The sequence below is a fragment of the Anolis sagrei genome, chromosome X (assembly GCF_037176765.1).
Source record: "Anolis sagrei isolate rAnoSag1 chromosome X, rAnoSag1.mat, whole genome shotgun sequence".
Classification (NCBI taxonomy): Eukaryota; Metazoa; Chordata; class Lepidosauria; order Squamata; family Dactyloidae; genus Anolis; species Anolis sagrei.
The window spans coordinates 64,066,584-64,093,444 of record NC_090034.1 but is presented as its reverse complement, the minus strand read 5'-3'; the positions used below and the strand labels follow the sequence as shown (position 1 = coordinate 64,093,444).

The window sequence follows — 26,861 nt, the reverse complement described above, 5'->3', positions numbered from 1 at the left end:
TCTCCCCGACTCTGGGCAGATTCCAAAAAACAAAAAAAATAGACGCAAACATTCAATGCCACGCCACAAGTGCAATCATGAATACATTTACGACTCACCCAACCCCAAAGCAAACCAACATCAAACAAGCAATTATTAAATAAAATCTAAAATTACACAAACAGTTACAATATAAAATTCTATTGAACCATAAAACATAAAATCATATCGACCATTAAACATGAAGCTTGGTTTAACGAGTTCCCAGAAGTTTGCTAAAGAAAATTGAAATTCAAAGCAATCTATAATGACAGTAGTATCTAACAATGCCGGCCAACCCGCCAAGACCAGAGTACAATGATCATCTCTGTTCAAAATGAATTAACTGATTGTCACTCTCTAGTCCTCCTCCTCTCTATATGCTAAAGTGCACAAATAGGTTTTCAGTTGTTTTTTGAAGGAGAGGATGGAAGAGCCACAACCAAATCGAGTACAACTTCCAAGACCCCAAAGATGGGAAATGCCTATATACCTCTATCTGTACTGTTGTTTGTCCTGTCAGTGTATAATGGCATTGAATGTTTGCCATATATGTGTTCTGCAAGCTGCCCTGAGTCCCTTTCAGGGTGAGAAAAGCAAAATATAATACTGTAAATAAATAACAAAATAAAAGTACACTGTTCACACTGACCAATGGAGAAGTTGACTCAAATATTTTGGGTTGACTTTTCGACTAACATTTCTAGACTTATCCATGAGTCTAGGAGATTAATCTCAACACAGGGAAAAGGCAGTCTGATTTTGTTGGGCCTTTTCCCAATGCTTAAAAGCATCAACTAGGAAAAGTTGGTGGCTACTAGCTGGGAATTTGCTTGTTTGCTTTTGGTAGCATTGGCATTGGGAGGATGATCGAGAGCAGCAGGAGAAAGACAGACTTCTCAAGTCCGTTTCCCACAATTTGCCTGCAGCAAACAATGCAACAAAGCTTGTCCTGGGAAAGAAAGAGGTTCTATTCCATATGATCCCATTTTAGAACTATGTGCTTATGTAGTTTGTATCAATCAGTAATTTATTAATGCTCTGACCAATGGTCATACGCATTTACACCGACAGAAACAGCATCAAACAAGAATCTACACAAAACACAGTAAAATCCAATGGTTAAAAGCAGGATGCAAGTAGGATAAAACAGAGCATGCAAAATATAAATTGTGAACTGCAGGAACATAAATGTGATGTATGCTAGGAACTGCACATTCACCGGTAAGAAGCCAGTATAAAAGATCAGTCATGTTAAAAATGTAAGTAAGAACCCCTTAGGGGTAATCAACCCCACTCAGGCTAGATAAAAGCATCCTCGGCACAGTCAACTGTGATGCCCACACTCAGTCTTGCCCTGATTTTTTAGCTGCCAGGGTAAAGAGAGGAACTTTATAAGTGATTGCAGAGCTGTAATTGGATAGAAAGTAGATATTTTCTGCGACCGTGTTCGATTGTAGAGTCCATAGAATAGGCCCTAAGAATTTATTTCTTGGTGCAGAGTATAGGGAGTAGGCGAACAAGTAGTGGGGCAGAGCCTCAATTTAGGGGCCCCACATACAAACAGCTGACAGGCCAGAGGAGTGCCTGAGTATCTACCAGCTAACCATGCTGAGGACATCCTTTGGAACCGTAGGGCTGTAAAAGCTTGCTTGAGCTTAGGGAATGTATGGTTGGTTAGATCCATAGCCCTTCCATGGTCAAATGTGCACAACTTGAACCATGTTGAGCATTTGGAGCTATTAAGAGCCCCTCTGTCCATCTGAATGCCTTGATTATAAATGTATTCATGCAGCTTCTCTCTTGAGACCAAGGATTCCCCAAAATACAAAGGCGGAAGGCCACTATAGACCAAAAAAAAATACAGTTATATACTCACAAAATAATACAGTTATATACTCACAATAATGTATCTCATATCTATGCTTATAATACTAACCTATTCAATGTACTGGCATCTACTACGAAGTATACTACATGCAATTCTCTGAACCAAAAGATTTCCTTTGCATTTTGATATCTGTAGGTAAAGGTAAAGGTTGTCCCCTGACATGAAGTTTAGCCGTGTCCGACTCTGGGGTGTGGTGCTCATCTCCATTTCTAAGCCAAAGAGCCGGCGTTGTCCATAGACACCTCCAAGGTCATGTGGCCGGCATGACTACATGGAGCGCCGTTACCTTCCCGCCAGAGTGGTACCTATTGATCTACTCACATTTGCATGTTTTCGAACTGCTAGGTTGGCAGAAGCTGGGGCTTGACAGCGTAAGCTCACGCCGCTCCCTGGATTCAAACCTTTCGGTCAACAAGCTCAGCAGCTCAGCGCTTTAACCCACTGCGCCACCGGTATATCTGTGATATCTGTACTGTTGCCAATTTTGCAATATATTTGCCAAGTAAACAAGGAAATGTACACATACATATCTTCCCAAAAACTGCATACAAAACTGTGTATGCTAGAGAAAATAACCTACAAAAATGCACTACACTCAGAGAAAATCCTTACAAAAGTGCATGCATATATTGATGGGACACACACACAGAAACATAATTTTTTCATGCCTGTTTTTAACAAACCTTTACACTGACCAGAATGAAATGAAATCAATGGGGATGCCTACATCTATCCATAAAGCATCTAAATGGACTGTTCTAAATTAGACCCTTATTTGAATAGCATAAGAACACATTTTAACGTAAGTATTTTTGTACATAGTTTTCATAACATGTGTGCTTTTGTACATTTCTTTATTTCACTGGGTAAATACATTGCATGGTTTTGCCCTCAGAATGAATCCTTTCCCAACCTCCCATGGGTTGGAACTACTAAGAGTACTACCACAAAGAGTTCTGGGAACCTTTTCTATCAGGTCACATTCTATGCAGCAAGCTTCTTCTGTCTTAAGCACTCAGATGCATACTCACATCCTGAGCCAGAGCCTGAATACAGTTCCTCGGTCTCCTCCATTTCTTCATCTTCAAAGGAGTCGTCATCTCCAGAGGCTTCTAGGTCAATGGGCCGCTCAAAATTTTCATTTCGCCAGTTCTGAGCCTAAGAAGAAAGGTTTGGAAAAAGGTTTTTAAGATCGGTTCAGGGGGTGCTGTGGTCTGCAAATTGAGAAACAATTGGTTGGGCTGAAGAGATCTTCTGGGGGAAGGAGACCCAAGGGCCTGCAGGCTGCCCTTTACCCACCTCTGTTCGAGGGACCTGGGGCCAATGGCCTCCATGGGGAATAAGAGTGCTTCCAGGCAGCGTCATAATTCGGATCAAATAAATGGAGCCAAAAAATGGTGGGACCTGATAGTGAGTCCACACAAGGAGCTGTCAGTTCCAGTCAATACTCCCCTGCCATCCTGATACCTTTGTTTGTAGTGGATTTTTAAAATCCGCAAGATGGATCGGGGGCGTCCACAGGATGTTCAATTTTATTTTTTTTTGAATTGACACTACCTGACATAAGTGCTGATGCAGATATCCTATGTGCACACAAGCAGATTTCTTATTATCTCTCCTCACCACCCTGTAAATTCAAGCTCTGCATAATTTCATAAACATGAGAGCAAAGTAATGGTTGTAGAGACTTCTCGTGGGAATTGCTTCCCAATTGTGCTTCCATTTGGCCACCTGTGTGTCCATGGCTCCATTTGTTTACAGCCCTGATCAGCTGTTTTGGGATTTTAAAATGCGAATATTATTTATTTATTTCATTTATATACTGTTTTTATCCCCCCCTGGGGCGAACCCTGAAACCTAACCCTGCCAGGACACAAGTGTGTGCTTTCCACCTATGGAACCATGACGCCAACAGGAAATTGAAAATTACCTGGGAAGGTCAAGAGCTTGAACACTGTTTCCATCCTAAATATCTCAGTGTCACCTTAGATCAGTGTTTCTCAACCTGGGGGTCGGGACCCCTGGAGGGGTCGCGAGGGGGTGTCAGAGGGGTCGCCAAAGACCATCAGAAAACACAATATTTTCTGTTGGTCATTTGGGTCCCTGTGTGGGAGTTTGGCTCAATTCTATCATTGTTGGGGTTCAGAACGCTCCTTGATTGTAAGTGAACTATAAATCCCAGCAAGTACAACTCCCAAATCTCAAAGACTATTTTCCCAAAACCCCACGAGTGTTCACATTTGGGCATATGGAGTATCCATGCCAAGTTTGATCCAGATCCATCATTGTTGGAGTCTAGAGTGCTCTCTGGATGTAGGCGAACTTCAACTCCCAAACTCAAGGTCAATGCCCACCAAACACTTCCAGTATTTTCTGTTGGTCATGGGAGTTCTGTGTGCCAACTTTGGTTCAATTCCATTGTTGGTAGGGTTCAGAATGCTCTTTGTTTACAGGTTAAATATAAATCCCAGCAACTACAACTCCCAAATGGCAAAATCAATCCCCCCGCCAACCCCACCAGTATTCAAATTTGGGCATACCGGGTATTTGTGCCAAATTTGCTCCAGTGAATGAAAAGACATCCTGCAGATCATTATTTACATGGTAATTCATAATGTTAGGGTTATGGTTGGGGGTCACCACAATATGAGGAACTGTATTAAGGGGTCGCGGCATTAGGAAGGTTGAGAACCACTGCCTTAGATTGAACACCAGCATATAGGAAACATTGCATGAACACCAAGCACAAAGTAGCTGCATGCAATATAATCCTGCGGAAACTTACTGGCAGTACATGGGGTACAGACCCAAAATTAATAAGAATATCAACCCTAGCCTTGTCTTACTCAACTGCTGAATATGCCTACCCTGTTTGGCACAAGTCTGCCCACGCAAAAAAGGTGAGCATAGCATTGAATGAAACATGCAGAATAATCACAGGAGGCCTTTAACCTACACCTGTTGATAGACTCTACAAGCTAGCTAGCATTGCCTCCCCTGATGTGCGACAGGAAGTTGCTGCTGGCTGTGAGAAAAATAAGGTTGAACACTGTGAAAGCCAATCACTGCATGGCTATCAGCCTCCCCGCAGTAGACCCAAATCAAGTAAAAGCTTCATGAGAACCACCATACCCCTTAACGTACCCCCAGCAATAGCAAGAGTCTCTCTGGGCAGCTAAACCAGGAAACCTCAACTGGATGCCCCCCCCCCCCTTTGAGGATCTGCCTTCAGGAGGAAACCAAGAATGGGCAACTTGGAAGTCCCTGAACAGACTCAGAAGTGGAGTGGGCAGATCAAAAGACAACCTGACAAAATGGCACTACCTAAAAGAATCCCACACCTTTGTGACTGTGGAGCAGAACAGACAACTCAGCACCTGTATGCTTGTCCACTATGCCCTACCTCATGTACAGAGGGAAAATTGTTGGAGGCTACAGACAATGCCATTGCTGTTGGCCGTTTTTGGTCAATAGATATTTAGCCACTTGTGCTCCTTCCATTTTTATCCATTTTATACTAATTTATGCAATGCTTTTGATACAACATAAATGAATAACCCCTGTACTCAAAGCGGTTCACAGCAGAATAAATTGCAAAATTCAATGCCTCACATAAAATATAAAATACATAACGTAGCTAAAATAGCATACAACAATAGATTAAAAACAGTAAACTATAAAACATCACACATAGACAAAACATAAAACATAGAGCATTAGACATTGCACCAATCCTGAGGTTATCTTGACTACTTCATCTCACTCCCCAAATGCTTGCTTGAAAAGCCACATTTTAAGTTGTTTCCTAAATGCCAGGAGGGAGCCGTCCACACTGGCATATAGGAATGACTGCAGGGAGATACAGTCATGCGAATATGCACAGTTTTCAGCTGAAATCAGGTTTCAAGTGCAACTTTTTAACACGTGTTTTTTAGCTGTTAATTCAAATCAGCACACATTGTCCTTGTAGATCATTTAGCCACCCCACCCCCTTTTATCCTGGTTTCTTCTGCATTTTAAGGCCTGTGTAGAAGGGCCCTATGATACATTCAATGACTTCTGATCGGAAATTCCACCACACCCAATGATGTATTAGATCTAGACTTATTTGTGCTTAGATAGGATACAGAGAAACCACTGAGACATTAAGGTTAGAGCTAGACTTCTATGTATTAGACGTATTAGATCTAGACTTACTGTATATACTCAAGTATAAGCCGACCCGAATATAAGCCGAGACACCAAATTTTACCACAAAAATTTGGAAAACGGATTGACTCGAGTATAACGTATTCTCCCTTACGAACCATCAAGATTATCGTCTGGAGAGGCCCTGCTCTCGGTCCCACCAGCCGCACAGGCGCACCTGGTGGGGACGAGGGACAGGGCCTTCTCGGTGGTGGCCCCGCGACTCTGGAACTCTCTCCCACCGGAGGTCAGAACCGCCCCATCTATCCTGACATTTAGGAAACGGGTGAAGACGTGGTTGTGGAGACAGGCTTTCGATTAATGAGACAACACCCTAGGATTTTGGATGGAAGATGATGTATATTTGATTTTAATATGACGACTGACCACCGTAGTTTTAAATATATTGTTATTTTAAATGTGTTACTGTAATTGTGAACTATGATATTTTATTGATTGTATGTGTTTTTATGGTTGGAGACCGGGCTGAGTCCCTCAATGAGGTGAGAAGGTTGGTATAGAAAACTTTGAAATAAATAAATAAATAAGGGGGGGGGTGCAGCAACTACTAACACATTTCAGAATAAAAATAGATACCAATAAAATTACACTAATTGAGGCATCAGTAGGTTAAATGTTTTTGGATATTTACATAAAACTGTAATTTAAGTTAAGATTGCCCAACTCTGATTAAACCACTATTCTAACCTTCTTCTATGTAAATATGCTTATGTATCCTTCCAAAAATAGTAGAGTAAAATAATAAATATACTAATAACAATAATAAAGTAAAATAATGAATGCAATAATAATAATAATAATAATAATAATAATAATAGAGTAACATAATAAGTGTAATAATAACAATGAATAGAATCATAGAATCAAAGAGTTGGAAGAGACCTCATGGGCCATCCAGCCCAACCCCCTGCCAAGAAGCAGGAATATTGCATTCAAATCACCCCTGACAGATGGCCATCCAGCCTCTGCTTAAAAGCTTCCAAAGAAGGAGCCTCCACGACACTCTGGGGCAGGGAGTTCCACTGCTGAACGGCTCTCACAGTCAGGAAATCTTTCCTCATGTTCAGATGGAATCTCCTTTCTTGTAGTTTGAAGCCATTGTTCCATTGCATCCTAGTCTCCAGGGCAGCAGAAAAAAAGCTTACTCCCTCCTCCCTGTGGCTTCCTCTCACATATTTATAAATAGAGTAAAATAACAAATGTAATAAAAACAATAATATTAGCAGAGTAACATAATAAATAGTAAATAACCTTGGCTCGAGTATAAGCCGAGGGGGACTTTTTCAGCCTAAATAAAGGGCTGAAAAACTAGACTTATATTTGAGTATATACAGTATTTGTGCTTCGATAGGATACAGAAAAGCCACTGAGACATTAAAGTTAGAGTTAGACTTGTATGTATTAGACGTATTAGATCTAGACTTATTTGTCCTTAGATAGGATACAGAGAAACCACTGAGACATTAAGGTTGGAGAGAGGAGTAGATGAGATTCAGAAAACAAATGGAAAAGGTGTGAAATGGGTGTGAAAAAAAAACATATGAACGCACAAGAAGAAAACATAAATCAAGCTGTGCTGAAACTCTTAGAATGTCACAGGCAATCAAACTACCAGGGAGTATTTATTTATTTATTTACTATCTTTGTATACCGTCCTTCTCAGCCCGTAGGCGACTGAGGACGGTTTACAGAGGGAGCATTTCAATGCTCACAACACCATAAAAATTTAAAAACATTAACATATAATATAAAAACATAGCGAAATTAATAAAACATAGATCATTTCCATTTCTTAGTTAAAAACGTTGTCCAGTCTCGTCATCCAGTGGTCACAATTTCCTATGTCTGTTACATTGCATTTTCAAATGCTTGCTCAAACAACCAAGTTTTAACCTTTTTCCAGAATGTTAAAAGGGAGGGGGCCAATCTAATGTCCCTAGGAAGGGCATTCCATAATAAGGGGCCACCACTGAGAAGGCCCTGTCTCTCGTCCCTGCCAAACGAATTTGCGACGCAGGCGGACCGAGAGCAGGGCCTCCCCAGAAAATCCTAAAGTCCTAGAAGGTTCATAAGGTAGAGATGCGTTCGGACAGATAAGTTGGGTCAGAATCGTTTAGGGCTTTATAGGCTAAAGCCAGCACTTTGAATTGTGCTCGGTAGCAAACTGGCAGCCAGCAGAGCTGGCGCAACAGAGGAGTTGTATTCTCCCTGAGCGCCGCTCCTGCTAGTAATCTGGTTGCTGTCCATTGGATCATTTGAAGCTTCCAGGCAGTCTTCAAAGGCAACCCCATGTAGAGCGGGTTGCAGTAGTCTATACGGGATGTAACCAGAGCATGGACTACCATGCCCAAGTCAGACTTCCCAAGGTACGGGCGCAGCTGGAAATGGTCAACATTTTCTAGTGTTACACCATTAAGCTGTATCTCTGGCATTGGAGAGGGGATGGTTGATGACTGCTGGAACAGCACTTTGGTTATATATGAAATGATATAGTATCATATATAGACATATATGATATAGTTATATATGATATAGTATCATATATAGACATGATAGCCATGCATAAATATGTGAGAGGAAGTCATAGGGAGGAGGGAGCAAGCTTGTTTTCTGCTTCCCTGGAGACTAGGACGCAATGGAACAATGGCTTCAAACTACAAGAAAGGAGATTCCATATGAACATGAGGAAGAACTTCCTGACAGTGAGAGCTGTTCAGCAGTGGAACTCTCTGCCCCGGAGTGTGGTGGAGGCTCCTTCTTCGGAAGCTTTTAAACAGAGGCTGTCGGGGGTGCTTTGAATGCAATTTTCCTGCTTTTTGGCAGGGGGTTGGACTGGATGGCCCATGAGGTCTCTTCCAACTCTATGATTCTATATGTCATCAAGGAGTTTCCAGAATTCATCTTTTTAGGCAGAAAAAGGCTGTAGGGGTGGCTGTAGCCATGAAAACCTGATGGGGGGAGTTTGAATAAAACCAAGCTTTGAAACACAGGTAGATGGAATGAAGAATCCTCCCAGGATGTTGTCCTTAGTAGTCGCTGACATGACAACAGTAACCATGGAAACCACCTTCTCCATTCCAAGTGGTGATGAGCTCACATCTTTTTGGAGGTTTCAGAGGAAAGCAAGCAAGGAAGAAAGAGCATCGTTTTGAAGTCAAGAGATGTCCCGTAATGCTTTGATGCCTGGCTTCTCTTTCACATTTTTTTTTCATTGTGACCTTGGCTTTTTTAAAAGAGCTTCTCTAGGTACTCCATTCAGAAAGCCTTTGTTTGATACAAAGCATTCCCATAAATGTCTCTAACTGAGGATGTTTTGAGTTTCAAGAGCAGTGCAAAGATGTCTAATCAGCATTTTCAAACAATGCCCCAATCCGGTGGTGCATGGAATGCCATACATTAAGGGAACCACTGACCGCATAGGGAAGCTGATGAGGAAACATAACATACAAACTATCCACAGAACCACCAAGACAATCCAACAAATGCTACGTTCAGCAAAGGACAAGAGGGATCCTCTCACCTCTGCAGGAGTCTACCGTGTACCATGCAGCTGTGGACAAGTCTACAGAGGGACCACCAAATGCAGCATTGCCCAAACACGAATCAAGGAACATGAAAGGCACTGCAGACTCCTTCAACCAGAGAAGTCAGCCATAGCAGAGCACCTGATGAACCAACCTGGACACAGCATTTTATTTGAGAACACAGAAATGCTGGACCACACCAACAACCACCATGTCAGACTACACAGAGAAGCCATTGACATCCACAAGCATGTGGACAATTTCAACAGAAAGGAGGAAACCATGAAAATGAACAAAATCTGTATGCCAGTATTAAAAAACTCTAAAATTGCAACAGCACAACAACAGAGAGGAAACAAACAAGGACATCTAATCACCTCTCAACAAAAGTTTGCTCCAGGCACTGTCAGGTCATTATATGCTAATCAAGGTGGTCAGTTGAAACATTCACACTTAGCTCCAGCAGACAAGAGTCCTTTGTCTCACCCTGGTCATTCCACAGATATATAAACCCTTTTTCCTAGTTCCAACAGACCTCACTACCTTTGAGGATGCTTGCCATAGATGCAGGCGAAACGTCAGGAGAGAATACCTCTAGACCATGGCCATATAGCCCGAAAAAACCTACAACAATCTATTTTTACAATGTTTATGTGTTTTAATTATTTTGTAATCTGTTTCGAGTAATGAAGAGAGGTGGGTAAGAAAGAAAATAATAATAGTAATAATAATACACACAGCATAATTATTTATTACTCTCTTTAATAACTTATTTATTTATTTATTTATTATTCGAACTTATATGCCGCCACTCCCCTGGGGCTCGGAGCGGCTTACAAGAATAGCCAAAATCTAACAAAGTTTAAAAGCAATTTAAAACAATTTAAAAACAACAGTATCAAACATTAAAAGCCTGTCGGAACAGGTATGTCTTACATGCCCTGCGGAAAGCTGGTAAGTCCCACAGGGCACGAACCTCAGGTGGCAGAGCATTCCAGACTGATGGCGCCACTGCTGTGAAGGCTCTGCGTCTGGTTGCCGCTAGACGCAAGGTCTTGACACTGGGGAGGCTCTGACCCTGGATTTGACTCCAATTGGTTTACACAGTTACATGTACTGCAATGTAGTCCTCTTGCCCTGATTCCTAACCAAGTTAATGCTGATGCTAAGCAGCAACTGAGCATAGCAACCTTGAAAACTATTCCTAACCCACACAAAGTTACAGGGAGGTATATAACCATCAGGTGTCAATGTACATTATGGATTCAGAAATGAATACTGTGACATTAAATGGGACTGGCATTTGCAATCCAATTAAGGCAGCACAGCTTAATTAAACCATTGTAAATGGAGACTTTGGTATTAGCAGGTGATTGGCAGTCTCAAGAACCACCTACACCACTAAAATAGCTTGCATCCAAAGAGGTATGGCATGCCCAAAGTCTCTGACACACACACTATATATCATACCTGGGTTTTCTATTCTTTGAAGTCTAGACCTTCTATTATGTTTCTCTCTCTTCCTGGGCCATGTTCTTGAACAGGAAGGTGAGGCAAAATGATGACCTGGGCATCAAGGCCGTTTAGCTTCCTGCCCACAGCTTTGTAATCCTGTGTGATCTCCTGAAGGTGATGCCTTGCAGAGCCCTCGGTTCCCACATGGACCAACAGGTAGCAAGCAGTCTGCTACATCCCAGATGTTTTGCTCCAGGGAAGCAGCATACTGCTTGAGTCATCCTGTTGTCACGGGATAGTTTTGCCATCATAACCTCTTTGGAACCACTGCACACTGGACAAGCAAGTGCCACAGAGGCACGCATAACCTAGCAGAGTCCATTCACAGCAAAGACATGTTAGTCAGTTAATCAACTTGTCATCAGAGTCCAACTGCAATGACTGACCTTCTCCACACACTGTTTAGTAAACTCACAGATTCAGTTTTTCATCCAAAAATATCAGGAGGCTTTAATCTTCAGCGCTGCACTATTTACAGTTGTACAATTAGGATGTATTGATCCATAATCAGATTTGTACTTACAAACAATTCTCAGAGACAGTGATGTTCTCAATGAGATTCACACAGGAAAAGAGAGAGATTGAGCATTTCATCTCCTTTTTATAACCACCTTTTAAACAGAGGCTGTCAGGGGTGATTTGAATGCAATATTCCTGCTTCTTGGCAGGGGGTTGGACTGGATGGCCCATGAGGTCTCTTCCAACTCTTTGATTCTATGATTCTATGACCTGCTGACTTGTCATCAGTAAGGGACAAATGACTGATGCAATCCCTTGTCATAAACCTCACATAATTAAGTCCCGGCCATTTCTGCCCCTTAGGTATTTCATCATGACTTTCTCTGTCACTCCCCAGGTGTGATCACATGTCCATCAGAAGTGTATTTTCACATAGATTCAATACTGAGGCATTTCTAATTAACACCTGCTAGGTCTGCAAACTATTTCTTCTGTGCCCCTCAGCAAGGAGCCTCCTACCACCACCACACATTTTTTTGGAAGTTTGATGGGGCCATTCCATGTGCAGGCTCTTCCAGGACCACCTGCACATTCTATGATGACAAGTTCTGTTTCTCATCATCACCACCACCATCATCATTACCATCAATGGTGGAGAGAAGATTGAATTGATTCTGCAGCTCCTTCTAATTCTATGTTTAACTTTCCTTCAAGTGTCTACCTCCTGTATTGAGCTTTGAAATCCCCTGTGTCTTTTTCCTGCAAGACAGTCCATTCTGCAGGATCCAAGGCAAGCTCTTCCTCCCTAATATCTTGTAGTGTAGATACCTGGGGGTAAAGATCCTGGACCTTCTCTTCCAAAGGGATCTCCAACTTGCACTTGTGGCAAGTATTGCTATCCACATCCTCAGGCAAGAACACAACCATTCCACAACTCTTGTAGGTGACCATATGAACTCCTTCATTATCCCCTTTAGCAGAATTAAGTAGAGAAAAAGCATTTGATTGGCTTCCCCGTGACCTGATCTGGCGAGCACTGCGATCACATGGAAGACCAGAAGACTATGTAACATTGATAAAGCTACTATACAATAAGACAACAAATATGGTCTGCTGCCCTGCAGTGATTTCACTCTCCTTCAACATCACTGTTGGCGTACATCAGGGTAATGGCACTCTCGCCATTACTATTCATTCTCTACATGGACACAGCTGCAGCAGATTTGCAAGCTATGCTCTCCTGGACACTCCTATATGCAGATGACCTAGCACTTGGGCACCAAAAATGTGCAACCCTCTAACAACAGCTACAGGACTGGAGTGATAGACTCAGTGAAAACGGACTTCAACTGAACATGCCCAAACAGAGTATCTAGAATGTGGCCTTCAAACCGGAAAAACAATTCAAATTAATGGGCAAACACTAAAGAAGACAACCCAATTTAAATACCTAGGTTCACTGGTCTCCATAGATGACAACACAATGCCAGACATACTCTCACGAATAAATGCAGCCTGGTTGAAATGGCAACAAAATGGCGGCAAACGACAGCCCTAAACCATTTGGGTCCAGGCTATTTGTCCGATCCCTATATAAACCATCCTGTGCACTGTGGTCAGTGGAGGAAGCCCTACTCTTGGTCCCACACCCGTCACAAGTTCGATTCTCCATGATCACTCCCCATCTCTGGAACTCCCTCCCCAACGAAATAAAAATGACCCCTACCCTCCTCTCCTTTAAAAAACTCTTGAAGAAGCACCTTTGCACTTTGGCATATGGAGAGGAGGAAGACTAGGGCCCTCTAGATCAACTGGAATGTTGACTGACCTACTTGTACCTCGTGGCCACTTGGATACACTTAAAGAACAACTACAATCAGAGAATTTCCATTTATTTTAATTGTTTTTCTCATTAAAAGGTAAAGGTAGTCCCCTGACATTAAGTCCAGTCATGTCTGACTCTGGGGTGTGGTGCTCATCTCCATTTCTAAGCCGAAGAGCCAGCGTTGTCCGTAGACACCTCCAAGGTCATGTGGCTGGCATGACTGCATGGAGCGCCGTTACCTTCCCACCGGAACGGTACCTATTGATCTATTCACATTTGCATGTTTTCGAACTGCTAGGCTGGCAGAAGCTAGGGCTGACAGCGGTAGCTCACGCCGCTCCCCGGAATCGAACCTGCGACCTTTCGATCAACAAGCTCAGCAGCTCAGTGCTTTAACCCACTGTGCCACGGTTTCTCATTAGAGATGTTTTAATGTTGAGTATGTGATTAGTATAACCTGTTTCTGTGGGGTTATTTGTATCTTGTTTTTTTTTTTCATTTTGATGTCAATTTTTTATACATTTGGTGGCAATTCGTCCAGTGTATTTTGAGTTATGATGTAGGTGAACTATAAATCCCAGCAACTACAACTCCCAAATTACAAAATCAAATTTTTTGAGTGATGGTCACTCCTTGGGTTAGTAGGTGTCTTGTGGCCAAATCTGGTGGCAATTCATCCAGCGTATTTTGAGTTATGATGTCACTCAAAATGAATAGAGCATATATATTACATCCAAGTTTTAGTCTCTATTATCTTAACAGTTTTTATTTAAACTATTACAGGTTTTTAAGTCAAGGTTACTTCTGTATAAAGGGTCCCCCCTTTATACAGAAGTAACCTTGACTTAAAAACCTGTAACAGTTTAAATTAAATAGTTGTTCTTTATATCTCTCTTTTTCATAAGTTTCTAGATTCTTTTAGTTGTCTTCCCTTCCTCCCTCCTTCCCTCCCTCCCCAACTCTTTTCTTAGGGCCCTTCCTGACATGCCATATATCCCAGAACCCGATCCCAGGTTTTCTGTTTATCCCAGATTATCTGGCAGTGTGGACTCATATAATCCAGTTTAAAGCAGAAAATCTGGAATTAGATACTGGGAGGTAGGGCCTGTCTGGAAGGGCCATTAAACTTTCTGAAGTAGTCTTAAGAAAATATTTTCCAAATCTATTTGTTAGTATGTTAATGTTGTATAGACTTAATCAACCTAATTTTAATGCAACGAGAGACTAATACTGATATTTCTGTGAAAATGACCACTAAATAGGGGTTTGAGGATGAAGATAGGGGCCATTTTGAACATTGTTTTGTAAAGTGCAATTGCTGTTTTATTAATAAAGTTATTTCAAACTCAAGGGAAAACACAGCTTCCCCGTCTATGGAACAGCCCTTCTTGCCTCATGGACCTAAAAACTGAATCTGTTTTGCTCCTTTAAGCATATATGTTTTGTACAGCCAATCTCAGAAAAAGTTTGGGACAGGAAGATAAATAAACACAGAATTGCACTCCCTCTGTATTAACCAGTAAGAACATCAGAAAGAGCTTCTGGGAACCAACAGAACCCAAAACTATGGTAAAGTCTGCCAACACATCTATAGCTGAGCCAAACAAACGCCTTTTTATACAAGGGTTGATTCATTTACCAAGAATATGCAAGACTCTTAGGAACTTACATACTACATTTGCCAGGAACTTGAATTGCTGCAAACATCATAGACCTAATTTTTTAAATCTTGCAAATATGATTTCTTTGGACTGTAAATCTCCCCCTCAGCCTAGTCCAAGGCAACCCCCCCCCCCATTTCAAAAGTACAAGAAACTTGTCCTCTGTAATAAGAAAATTTTATTTTGTTTTCAAAAGAACAAAAAAACCTTAAATAAACAATACAAAAGGGGGGGAAAGAAGGACCATGAAAGGATATAATATGTGAATTGCAGAGCCATGTTAGTTAATAATTTTTATGCATAATAATAATAATAATAATAATCTATTTATATTCCGCTTTATCTCCCTGGAGGGACTCAGAGTGGATCATAATAAACATATGAGGCAAACATTCAATGTCTTTTACACACAGTGAATAATGATATACAAAACAGACAAAGGTAAAGGCCTTCCCTTTTTTCCATCTCCGGCGTCTGGAGGCGATGCTCAACTCCAGCCATGGGGAGGTGCTCTCACTCCATTTTTCCATGCCAAGGAGCCTGCTGTTCATAGACATCTCCAATTGTGTTGCCGGCATGTCTGCATATCTGCATGGGGTGCCCTTTTACCTTCCCAGCAAGGCGATACCTATTGCTTTACTCGGATGGCATGCTTTCAAAATTCTAGGTTGGCAGCGGGTTAAACCGCTAGCTGCAGGAAATCTGCTGACTGGAAGGTTGGCAGTTCACAGCCGCGGGTTGGAGTGAGTTCCCACCGTTAGTCCTAGTTTCTGCCGACTAGCAGTTCAAAACCATGCAATGTGAGTAGAGGAATAGGTACTGCCTCGGCAGGAAGGTAAAAGGTGCCCATGCAGCCATGCCAGCAACACGATTGGAGAGATCTACAGACAACAGGCTCCTTTGGCATGGAAAATAGAAAAAGAACACCTCCCCATGGCCAGAGTTGAGCATCGGCTCCAGATGTTGGAGATGGAAAGGGAAAACTTTGCCTTTGTTTGTGTACTGTATGTCATTGTTGTTCACTGTATAAAAGACATTGAATATTTGCCCATATGTGTGTAAACTGTAATCCGCTCTGAGTCCCCTCAGGGAGATTGAGTGGAATATAAAAAAAGTTTTTATTATTATTATTATTATTATTATTATTATTATTATTATTATAATATTCCGATGAGATGCCACATAACACCAATCTTACTACAGCTGCATTGGTTACCAATTGAGCACCGGATCACTTTCAAAGTGATGGTGCTCACGTTTAAGGCCTTGCATGATCTGGGGCCGATGTATCTGAGGGACTGCCTCACCCCCTTCCAACCCCAGAAATCCCTCCGTTCTGAGGACCAAGATCTATTGGAAATTCCCAGTGTCAAGACCTTGCGTCTAACATCAACCAGACGTAGAGCCTTTACAGCAGTGGCACCATCACTCTGGAATACTCTGCCACCTGAAGTCCATGCCTTGCGGGACTTATCAGCTTTCCGCAGGGCATGTAAGACATACCTGTTTAGACAGGCCTTTGATTTTTGATATTGCTGTTTTTAAGTTGTTTTAATTTTTTTTTAATTGTGTTAGATTTTAGCCTGTTCTTGTAAGCCGCTCCGAGCCCCAGGGGAGTGGTGGCATATAAATTTAAATAATAAATAAATAAATAAATAAATAATGTTACTCAGTTCTTGTGGGTTTTTTCGGGCTATATGGCCATGTTCTAGAGGCATTTCTCCTGACGTTTCGCCTGCATCTATGGCAAGCATCCTCAGAGCATCCACAGACCTCACCTCTGAGGATGCTTGCCATAGATGCAGGCGAAACGTCAGGAGAAATGCCTCTAGAACATGGCCATATAGCCCGAAAAAACCCACAAGAACTGAGTGATTCCAGCCATGAAAGCCTTCGACAATACAAATAATGTTACTGTTTTGTTATAGGCCACTCTGAGTCCCTTTGGGAGATAGGGGGGGATATAAATAAAGATTCATTCATTCATGGGATCAACACATAATAAATCTTACAGAAATGTATAAATCTATAGTATCAAGCTTCTTGAAGTTGTACACTTTCCTACTTTAATTCAAAATATTAACAATTTTCTTTTAAAAATACTTTTTTTGCTCTAAGCTATACAGGCTACATAATAATTCAGACTCATCATGCTTTTAGTTCACAAATCCTAAAAGCCCGTCCTCCGATTCCCGCCCTGCAGTTTAAACATGATCTGTAGGTAAAGGTAAAGGTAGTCCCCTGACATTAAGTCCAGTCATGTCTGACTCTGGGGTGTGGTGCTCATCTCCATTTCTAAGCCGAAGAGCCAGCATTGTCCGTAGACACCTCCAAGGTCATGTGGCCGGCATGACTGCATGGAGCGCCGTTACCTTCCCGCCGGAGCGGTACCTATTGATCTACTCACATTTGCATGTTTTCGAACTGCTAGGTTGGCAGAAGCTAGAATCATAGAATAGAATCATAGAATCAAAGAGTTGGAAGAGACTTCATGGGCCATCCAGTCCAACCCCCTGCCAAGAAGCAGGAATATTGCATTCAAATCACCCCTGACAAATGGCCATCCAGCCTCTGCTTAAAAGCTCCCAAAGAAGGAGCCTCCACCACACTCCGGGGCAGAGAGTTCCACTGCTGAATGGCTCTCACAGTCAGGAAGTTCTTCCTCATGTTCAGATGGAATCTCCTCTCTTGTAGTTTGAAGCCATTGCTCCGCGTCCTAGTCTCCAAGGAAGCAGAAAACAAGCTTGCTCCCTCCTCCCTGTGGCCTCCTCTCACATATTTATACATGGCTATCATATCTCCTCTCAGCCTTCTCTTCTTCAGGCTAAACATGCCCAGTTCCCTAAGCCGCTCCTCATAGGGCTTGTTCTCCAGACCCTTGATCATTTTAGTCGCCCTCCTCTGGACACATTCCAGCTTGTCAATATCTCTCTTGAATTGTGGTGCCCAGAATTGGACACAATATTTCAGGTGTGGTCTAACCAAAGCAGAATAGAGGGGTAGCATTACTTCCTTAGATCTAGACACTATGCTCCTATTGATGCAGGCCAAAATCCCATTGGCTTTTTTTGCCACCACATCACATTGTTGGCTCATGTTTAACTTGTTGTCCACGAGGACTCCAAGATCTTTTTCACACCTACTGCTCTCGAGCCAGGCATTGTCCCCCATTTTGTATCTTTGCATTTCATTTTTTCTGCCAAAGTGGAGTATCTTGCATTTGTCACTGTTGAACTTCATTTTGTTAGTTTTGGCCCATCATCTCTCTAATCTGTCAAGATCGTTTTGAATCCTGCTCCTGTCCTCTGGAGTATTGGCTATCCCTCCCAATTTGGTGTCGTCTGCAAACTTGATGATCATGCCTTCTAGCCCTTCATCTAAGTCATTAATAAAGATGTTGAACAGGACCGGGCCCAGGACTGAACCCTACGGCACTCCGCTCGTCACTTCTTTCTAGGATGAAGAGGAAGCATTAGTGAGCACCCTCTGGGTTCGTCCATTTAACCAATTCCAGATCCACCTCACCGTAGTTTTGCCTAGCCCACATTGGACTAGTTTCCTTGCCAGAAGGTCATGGGGGACCTTGTCGAAGGCCTTACTGAAATCCAGGTACGCTACATCCACGGCATTCCCCACATCTACCCAGCTTGTAACTCTATCGAAAAAAGAGATCAGATTAGTCGCGCATGACTTGTTTTTGATAAATCCATGTCGACCATTAGCGATTACCGCATTTGTTTCTAAGTGTTTGCAGACCACTTCCTTAATAATCTTTTCCAGAATCTTGCCCGGTATCGACGTGAGGCTGACCGGACGGTAGTTGTTTGGGTCATCCTTTTTTCCCTCCTTGAAGATTGGGACCACATTGGCCCTCCTCCAATCTGCTGGAACTTCTCCTGTTCTCCAAGAACTCTCAAAGATGGTTGCCAATGGTTCCGAAATGACTTCCGCTAGTTCCTTCAATACTCTGGGGTGTAGTTGATCTGGCCCTGGGGACTTGGAACTCATTTAGAGCGGCCAGGTATTCCTGTACGACTTCTTTCCCAATTTGGAGTTGGATGTCCTCAAATCCCTTATCCCCTCAATGTTGCTCACTTCCTCAACGTACTCCTTTTGCGTTTTGCAATGCAAGCGATAGACGGTGGCTCATTACTATGCAGAAAGCACAGGTACACTGCCAGTAAAAACACTTATCTAAATACATTGCCAGGAAAAACGCACTGCATAAGCTGCCCTCCGCGCACAAGACACTGATGATCTGAAGAGAAGACATGTGGCCAAAGTCCCTCCCACTGGTCTTTTCCCCTTCGCTGGGCTTCCAGTGTTGTTAGCCAGCCGGCCAGCCCGCTCAGCAAGGAAGAAGTTCACCACCCATTGAGATGCATGCACCCAAGTCCTGCAGCATTCTGGGAAGCATCAGCAGTGCACTGTCCTGTTCCCAAGGCAACAGTTCCCAAGGCAACGTATCTACTGAATTTGAAGAAAGTGGAATCGGAAAGGAAGAGGATAAAAGAAGCTGCTCTCGCCTTTTTAGAGCAAATGGATGCTTGGAAGGAAAGCTTGAGGAGCCTGGAGGAGGAAATGTCCCTGGGTTTGTGCGGCACACAAGGCTTGCTTTGTACTGTACTGCATCCTGTTTGTTTATTTATACCTGGCCTTTCCCCCAGAGTTAGGGCTCAAAGTGGCTGGCAGCTAAAAGTAATGCAAGTTTTCAAGAAGGTATAGATGAAAGCATTTGGGACTGCAAAAACACTCTAAGGAGGAATACACAACATCTCTGGCTGTGGCTTTTCACTTTAACTGGGAATTTGTTTTAACCGTTTTTAACTGGGAATTTTTAAATACTGGTTACATTTAGTCCTGTTTTAATGTTCGTGGATTTGTATATTTTAAATCAGGGGTCCTCAAACTTTTTAAACCGGGGGCCAGTTTACTGTCCCTCAGACCGATGGAGGGCCGGACTATAGTTTTGTTTTTTTTAAAAAAATCAATTAAAAAATTCCTCTGCACATTGCAGATATTTATTTATTTATTTACTATTCTTGTATACCGCTGTATCTCAATCCCGAGGGCGACTCACAGCGGTTTCCAAACAGCAAAGACAATAAAAACAGCAATAGTTAATATACAGTAACAGTTAAATTACACATTTCCCTTAATAACTAATAAGTCATCATCAATACACAAGTATCACAATCCCATCCCCAATCGCCTCATCATCCAAGCGTGATCCAGATTCGATGTCCATTGTTCCGTTCCTATGTTCAAATTACCAAAATTGCACTAAATTACTCAAATGCCTGCACAAACATCCAGGTCTTCAGCTTTCTACGGAATGTCATGAGAGATGGTGCCAGCCTAACGTCTACAGGAAGGGCGTTCCACAGCCGAGGGGCCACCACCGAGAAGGACCTATCTCTTGTCCCCGCCAACCGAGCTTGAGAGGCTGGCAGGATCGAGAGCAGGGCCTCCCCGGAAGATCTCAAAGTCTGGGTGGGTTCATAGGCCGAGATGCGGTCAGCTAGGTATCTTGGGCCGGAACCGTTTAGGGCTTTATAGGCCAATACCAACACCTTGAATTGGGCCCGGTAGCAAATCGGCAGCCAGTGGAGCTGGTGCAACAGGGGGGTTGTGTGCTCCCTGCGCTCCGCTCCTGTTAGAATCATGGCTGCCGCGCGTTGGACTAATTGCAGCTTCCGGGCCGTCTTCAGGGGCAGCCCCACGTAGAGAGCGTTGCAGTAGTCTAGGCGGGATGTGACAAGAGCGTGGACTACCGTGGCCAAGTCAGACTTCCCAAGGTACGGGCGCAGCTGGCGCACGAGCTTGAGCTGTGCGAATGCTCCCCTGGTCACCGCAGAGACCTGGGGCTCCAGGCTCAGCGACGAATCCAGGGTCACACCCAAGCTGCGAACCTGTGTCTTCAGAGGGAGTGCGACCCCGTCCAACACAGGCTGTAACCCTATACCCTGTTCGGCCTTACGACTGACCAGGAGTACCTTTGTCTTGTCTGGATTCAACTTCAATTTGTTCGCCCTCATCCAGACCGTCACAGCAGCCAGGCACCGGTTCAGGACCTCGACAGCCTCCTTAGTAGCAGGTGGAAAGGAGTGACAGAGTTGGACATCATCTGCGTACAGGTGACACCGTACCCCGAAACTCCGGATGATCTCACCCAGCGGCTTCATGTAGATGTTAAAGAGATATCTTATTTTGCTGTGTGGAAGGGCCCTTAGAGGGGGTTCTTTCTAGCCCTCTTTAGGCAGTAATTCCAGGAGCAGAGAATGGGAAATCTTCCTATTTCTAGTCTGACCAAAAATCTGGCTACCAGTATTTAACAAACTCTAAAATTATAACTGTAAATAAAGAACAACACTCAAACACAGAGGAACTCCAGACAAGAAACAATCAGGGCCAGCTAATCATCTCTCAACAAAGGATTCTCCCTAAAAACTGGCAGGCTATGAAATGGCAATCAAGGTGGCCAATTGAAACATTCATACCTACCTCCGACAGACAAGAGTTCTTTCTCCCACCCTGGATTTTCCACAATTTTCCTGGTTAAAGGTTTTCCTCTGACATGAAGTCCAGTCGTGTCTGACTCTGTGGTGCTCATCTACATTTCTAAGTCGAAGAGCCGGCGTTGTCCATAGACACCTCCAAGGTCATGTGGCCAGCATGACTGCATGTAGCGCCGGGGCAGCCTCCCTTGGCTGGCTCACGCTTTCCATCAGGCCTGACGGATAGCGTGAGCCTGCCAAGGGGGGAGCAGGCCCGTGCGGCCTACTTGTGAGTAAAGCACCTCGCGAGGTGCTTTACTCGCGAGTAGACCATGCGGAGCAGCCTCCCTTGGCTGGCTCACACTGTCCATCAGGCCTGACGGATAGCGTGAGCCTGCCAAGGGGGAAGCAGGCCCGCGCGGCCTACTTGCGAGTAGACCACGTGGAGCAGCCTCCCTTGGCTGGCTCACGCTGTCCGTCAGGCCCGATGGACAGCGTGAGCCTGCCAAGGGAGTAGCAGGCCCGCGCGGCCTACTTGGGAGTAAAGCACTTCGCGAGGTGCTTTACTCGCAAGTAGACCATGCGGAGCAGCCTCCCTTGGCTGGCTCACGCTGTCCATCGGGCCCCATGGACAGCGTGAGCCAGTCAACGGAAGGGCACTGTGGGGGGGGGGGGGCGCTCCTCCTCCGCGGGCCGGATCGGGGCCCGCGGGCCGTAGTTTGGGGACCCCTGTTTTAAATGGTTATGCTGGTGCTTTTATGTTAAGGAGCTTTGAGTCCCCTTCGGTGGAGATCAAGCGGGGTATGTTGTTGTTCATTCGTTCAGTCGCTTCCAACTCTTCCTGAACTCATGGACCAGCCCACGCCAGAGCTCCCTGTTGGCTGTCACCACCCCCAGCTCCTTCCAAGTCAAGCAGTCACTTCAAGGATACCATCCATACATCTTGCCCTTGGTCGGCCCCTCTTCCTTTTTCCTTCCATTTTCCCCAGCATCATTGTCTTCTCTAAGCTTTCCTGTCTTCTCATTATGTGGCCAAAATACTTCATCTTTGCTTCTAATATCCTTCCCTCCAATGAGCAGTTGGGCTTTATTTCCTGGAGGATGGAGTCCGGTTGGATCTTCTCGCAGTCCAAGGCACTCTCGGAACTTTCCTCCAGCACCACAGTTCAAAAGCATCTCTCTTCCTTCGCTCAGCCTTCCCCATGGTCCAGCTCTCACATCCGTAGGTTACTACAGGGAATACCATGGCTTTGACTATGTGGATCTTCATTGCAAATGTGATGTCTCTACTCTTCACTATTTTATTGAGACTGGACATTGCTCTCCTCCCAAGAAGTAAGCATCTTCTGATTTCCTGGCTGCAGTCTGCATCTGCAGTAATCTTTGCACCAAGAAATACAAAGTCTGTCACGGCCTCCACGTTTTCTCCCTCTATTTCCCAGTTGTCAATCAGTCTGGTAGGAGCCCCCGATGGTGCAGTGGGTTTATTTATTTATTTATTTATTTATTATTCAAACTTATATGCCGCTACTCCCCTAGGGCTCGGAGTGGCTTACAAGAACAGACTAAAATCTAAAACAATTTAAAAAAAACAGCAATATCAAAGATCAAAAGCCTGTCGAAACAAATATGTCTTACATGCCCTGCGGAATGCTGATAAGTCCCGCAAGGCACGGGACTTATCAGCGTTCCGCAGGGCATGTAAGACATATTTGTTTCGACAGGCTTTTGATCTTTGACAGGGGTTAAACCTCTGTGCCGGCAGGACTGAAGACCGACAGGTCTCAGGTTCGAATCCAGGGAGAGGCGGATGAGCTCCCTCTATCAACTCCAGCTCCTCATGCGGGGACATGAGAGAAGCCTCCCACAAGGATGATAAAACATCAAATCATCCGGGCGTCCCCTGGGCAACGTCCTTACAGGCAGCCAATTCTCTCACACAAGAAGCGACTTGCAGTTTCTCAGGTCGCTCCTGACACAACCAAAAAAAAAATCAGTCTGGTTGCCATAATCTTGGGGGTTTTTTTTAATGTTTAACTCCAGCTTTTGCGCTTTCTTCTTTCACCTTGATTAGAAGGCTCCTCAGCTCCTCCTCGCTTTCGGCCATCAAAGTGGAATCATCTGCATATCCAAGGTTGTTAATGTTTCTTGCAGCAATTTTAACCCCAGCCTTGCATCCATCAAGCCCCACACATCGCATGATGTGTTCTGCATACAAGTTGAATAGGTTGGGTCAGAGTATACAATCCTGCCTTTCCCAATCTTGAACCAGTCTGTTGTTCCATGGTCAGTTCTTACTGTTGCTACTTGGTCCTTATACAGTTTTCTCAGGAGAGAGACAAGGTGATTTGGTATCCCCATACCACCAAAAATTTGCTACAGTTTATTATGATCCACAGAGCCAAAGGCTTTAGAATAGTCAATAAAACAGAAATAGATGTTTTTCTGAAACTCCCTGCCTTCCTCCATTATCCAGCATCCAGATATTGGCAATTTGGTCTCTTGTTCCTCTGCCTTTTCTAAACTCAGCTTGTACACCTCTCTCTCCATGTATTGCTTGGAGTCTTCCTTGCAAGATCTTGAGCATTACCTTACTGGAATGAGAAATAAGGGCCACTGTGCGTTTGAGCAGTCTTTAGCATTTCCCTTTTTTGGTATGGGGATATAAGTTGATTTTTTCCAGTCTGATGGCCATTCTTGTGTTTTCCATATTTGTTGACATATGGAATGCATCACGTTGACAGCATCATCTTTCAAGATTTTAAACAGTTCAGCTGGGATCCCATCGTCTCCTGCTGCCTTGTTGTTAGCAATGCTTCTTAAGGCCCATTCAACCTCACTCCTCAGGATGTCTGGTTCTAATTCGCTCACCACCCATCAAAGCTATCCTCGAGATTATTATCCTTCCTATACAGATCTTCTGTATAGTCTCACCACCTTCTCTTGATCTCTTCAGCTTCTGTTAGGTCCCTGTCATCTTTTATAACAATAACAATAATAGAAAACGCAATGTGTTGCCGAGGGCTTTCATGGCTGGAATCACTGGGTTGCTATGAGTTTCCCAGGTTGTATGGCAATGTTCCAGAAGCATTCTCTCCTGACATTTCACCCACATCTATGACAGGCATCCTCGCAACCTCTGAGCATGCCTGCCATAGATGTGGGTGAAATGCCAGGAGAGAATGCTTCTGGAACATGGCCATACAGCTCAGAAAACTCAAAGAAGCCCAATAATAATTTGTTCTTTATTTGTTCAGTCGCTTCCGACTCTTTGTGACCTCATGGATCAGCCCACGCCAGAGCTCCCTCTTGACCATCACCACCCCCAGCTCCTTCAGAGTCAAGCCAGTCATTTCAAGGACTTCCATCTTGCCCTTGGTCAGCCCCTCTTTCTTTTTCCTTCCATTTTCCCCAGCATCACTGTCTTTGGCCCAATAGTAACAGTAATAATAATAATAATAATAATAATAATAATAATAATAATAATAACAATAACAACAACAACAATCTACATTCATAAGATTTTGGAAGTCACTGTTGTGTAAACAATAATGATAACAATTATTACCATTATATATTCATTACCAACCACTCCTTCTGGCTCAAGGTGGGGTACAACAGCAGAGATAAAATACAACACGATTACAATACATACTGTATAAGAAATACACACAAGACTAAATGACTGTTTTCCTTCAGCTTCAGCTCTCCTTTTGTCATTGAGTCCAATGGCTCCCTCCAGACACTCATCTCCTCTCCAAACCAGTGTCAACAAACACCTCCTCCAGTGCCACTAAGTTTCACCACATTGGCTCCATCAATACTGCCATTATAATGCAGATTGAACTGGATTATATGGCAGTGTAGGCTCATACAATACGCTTTGTCAGGCAGTGGTGATGGGGCCTTTATCCATAAGCGCTACCAGTTAACTGTTACAGTTGCAGAAACCTGACATTGGCAACTCAGTGGTCATGCTGAGATGTGCTGCACAAATAAAGTCATGAATCTGGCGAGACATTTGCTTAAAGAAGCTGATAGCATAGCACACCATGCCTACAACTCATAAGAACAGTTCCACTAAACCACAACTGAAGGAAGATGTAGACTCTAAGCTGGAATGTGTCCAGAGGAAGAGGGCGACTCAAAGGATGAGGAAAGAGCGGCTTCAAGAGCTGGGCATGTTTAGCCTGCAAAAGAGAAGGCTAGAAGAAGGCATGCTTTTTTTTTTTCTTGTCAGGAGCTACTTGAGAAACTGGAACGCCCAGATGTTTGATGTTTTACTATCCTTATGGGAGGCTTCCCTCATGTCTCCGTATGTGGAGCTGGAGCTCAACCCGGTCTCCCCAGATTTGAACCACTAACCTGTTGGTCAGCAGTCCTGCTGTCACAAGGAGACATGATGAGGGCCATGTATCAAGATGTGAGGGGAAGTTATAGAGAGGAGGGAGCAGGCTTATTTTCTGCTGCCCTGAAGACTAGGACGCAACGGAACCATGGCTTCAAACTACAGGAAAGGAAAATGAAGAACTTCATAACTGTGTGAAAGAGCTGTTCAGCAGTGAAACTCTCTGCCCTGGAGTGTGGTGGAGGCTCCTTTTTTTTTGGAGGCTTTTAAACAGAGGCTGGATGGACATCTGTTGGGGGGGGGGGGGCTTTGAATGTGATTTTCCTGCTTCTTGGCAGAATGGGGTTGGACTGGATGGCCCACCAGGTCTCTTCCAACTCTATAATTCTATGATCCTATGAAAATCCCATTGAGCGGCTTCCCCCAGGTTAATTCGGACCACGCTTTTGTGGCCTTTAGCCACCATCGGGCCGATTGCACCAAGCCAAGTGGTCAGTGTGGATGACTTATTTTTTCAGATTCACTAGTCCTGGTGGTTAACAAATAATATTAAGAGCATGGGTTTGAGGCAGGGAATGGTTGGCCTTCTGCCAGACGAACAAGAGCTACTTGGCAGCCAAAGAGACTGAGAATGACTGCATTGTCAGCCCCTCTCCCAGCCTCTTAATTGCTGCTTAGCAAGCAACTGAATTACTACTTTGAACCCAAAACAATTATGTTCAGATATACAGAAAGCAGAAGCTCATTTCAGTTTCACACTAAACCAAAAACAACCAATTAAAGTGATTAGGCACTGATGCAACCGGTTATTGAGAATACAGGGGGATCAGGATCTTCCTCTGGCATGAATTCCATTGGAAGCACATAAAAACACCAGAAGAAATTAAGAGAACAGAAAGAAGAGAGAGAGAGTT

General features: G+C 43.7%; 1 protein-coding gene across 1 annotated transcript in view; it reads right to left on the bottom strand.

The window, feature by feature from the left end:
• SDC3 (syndecan 3) overlaps positions 1 to 26,861 on the bottom strand; it is a 74,525-nt gene that overhangs the window by 24,315 nt on the left and 23,349 nt on the right. The window contains exon 2 of the mRNA XM_060784687.2: positions 2,941 to 3,067. Coding sequence (XP_060640670.2) covers positions 2,941 to 3,067 — 127 coding nt within the window. The remainder of the gene's footprint in view (positions 1 to 2,940; positions 3,068 to 26,861) is intronic.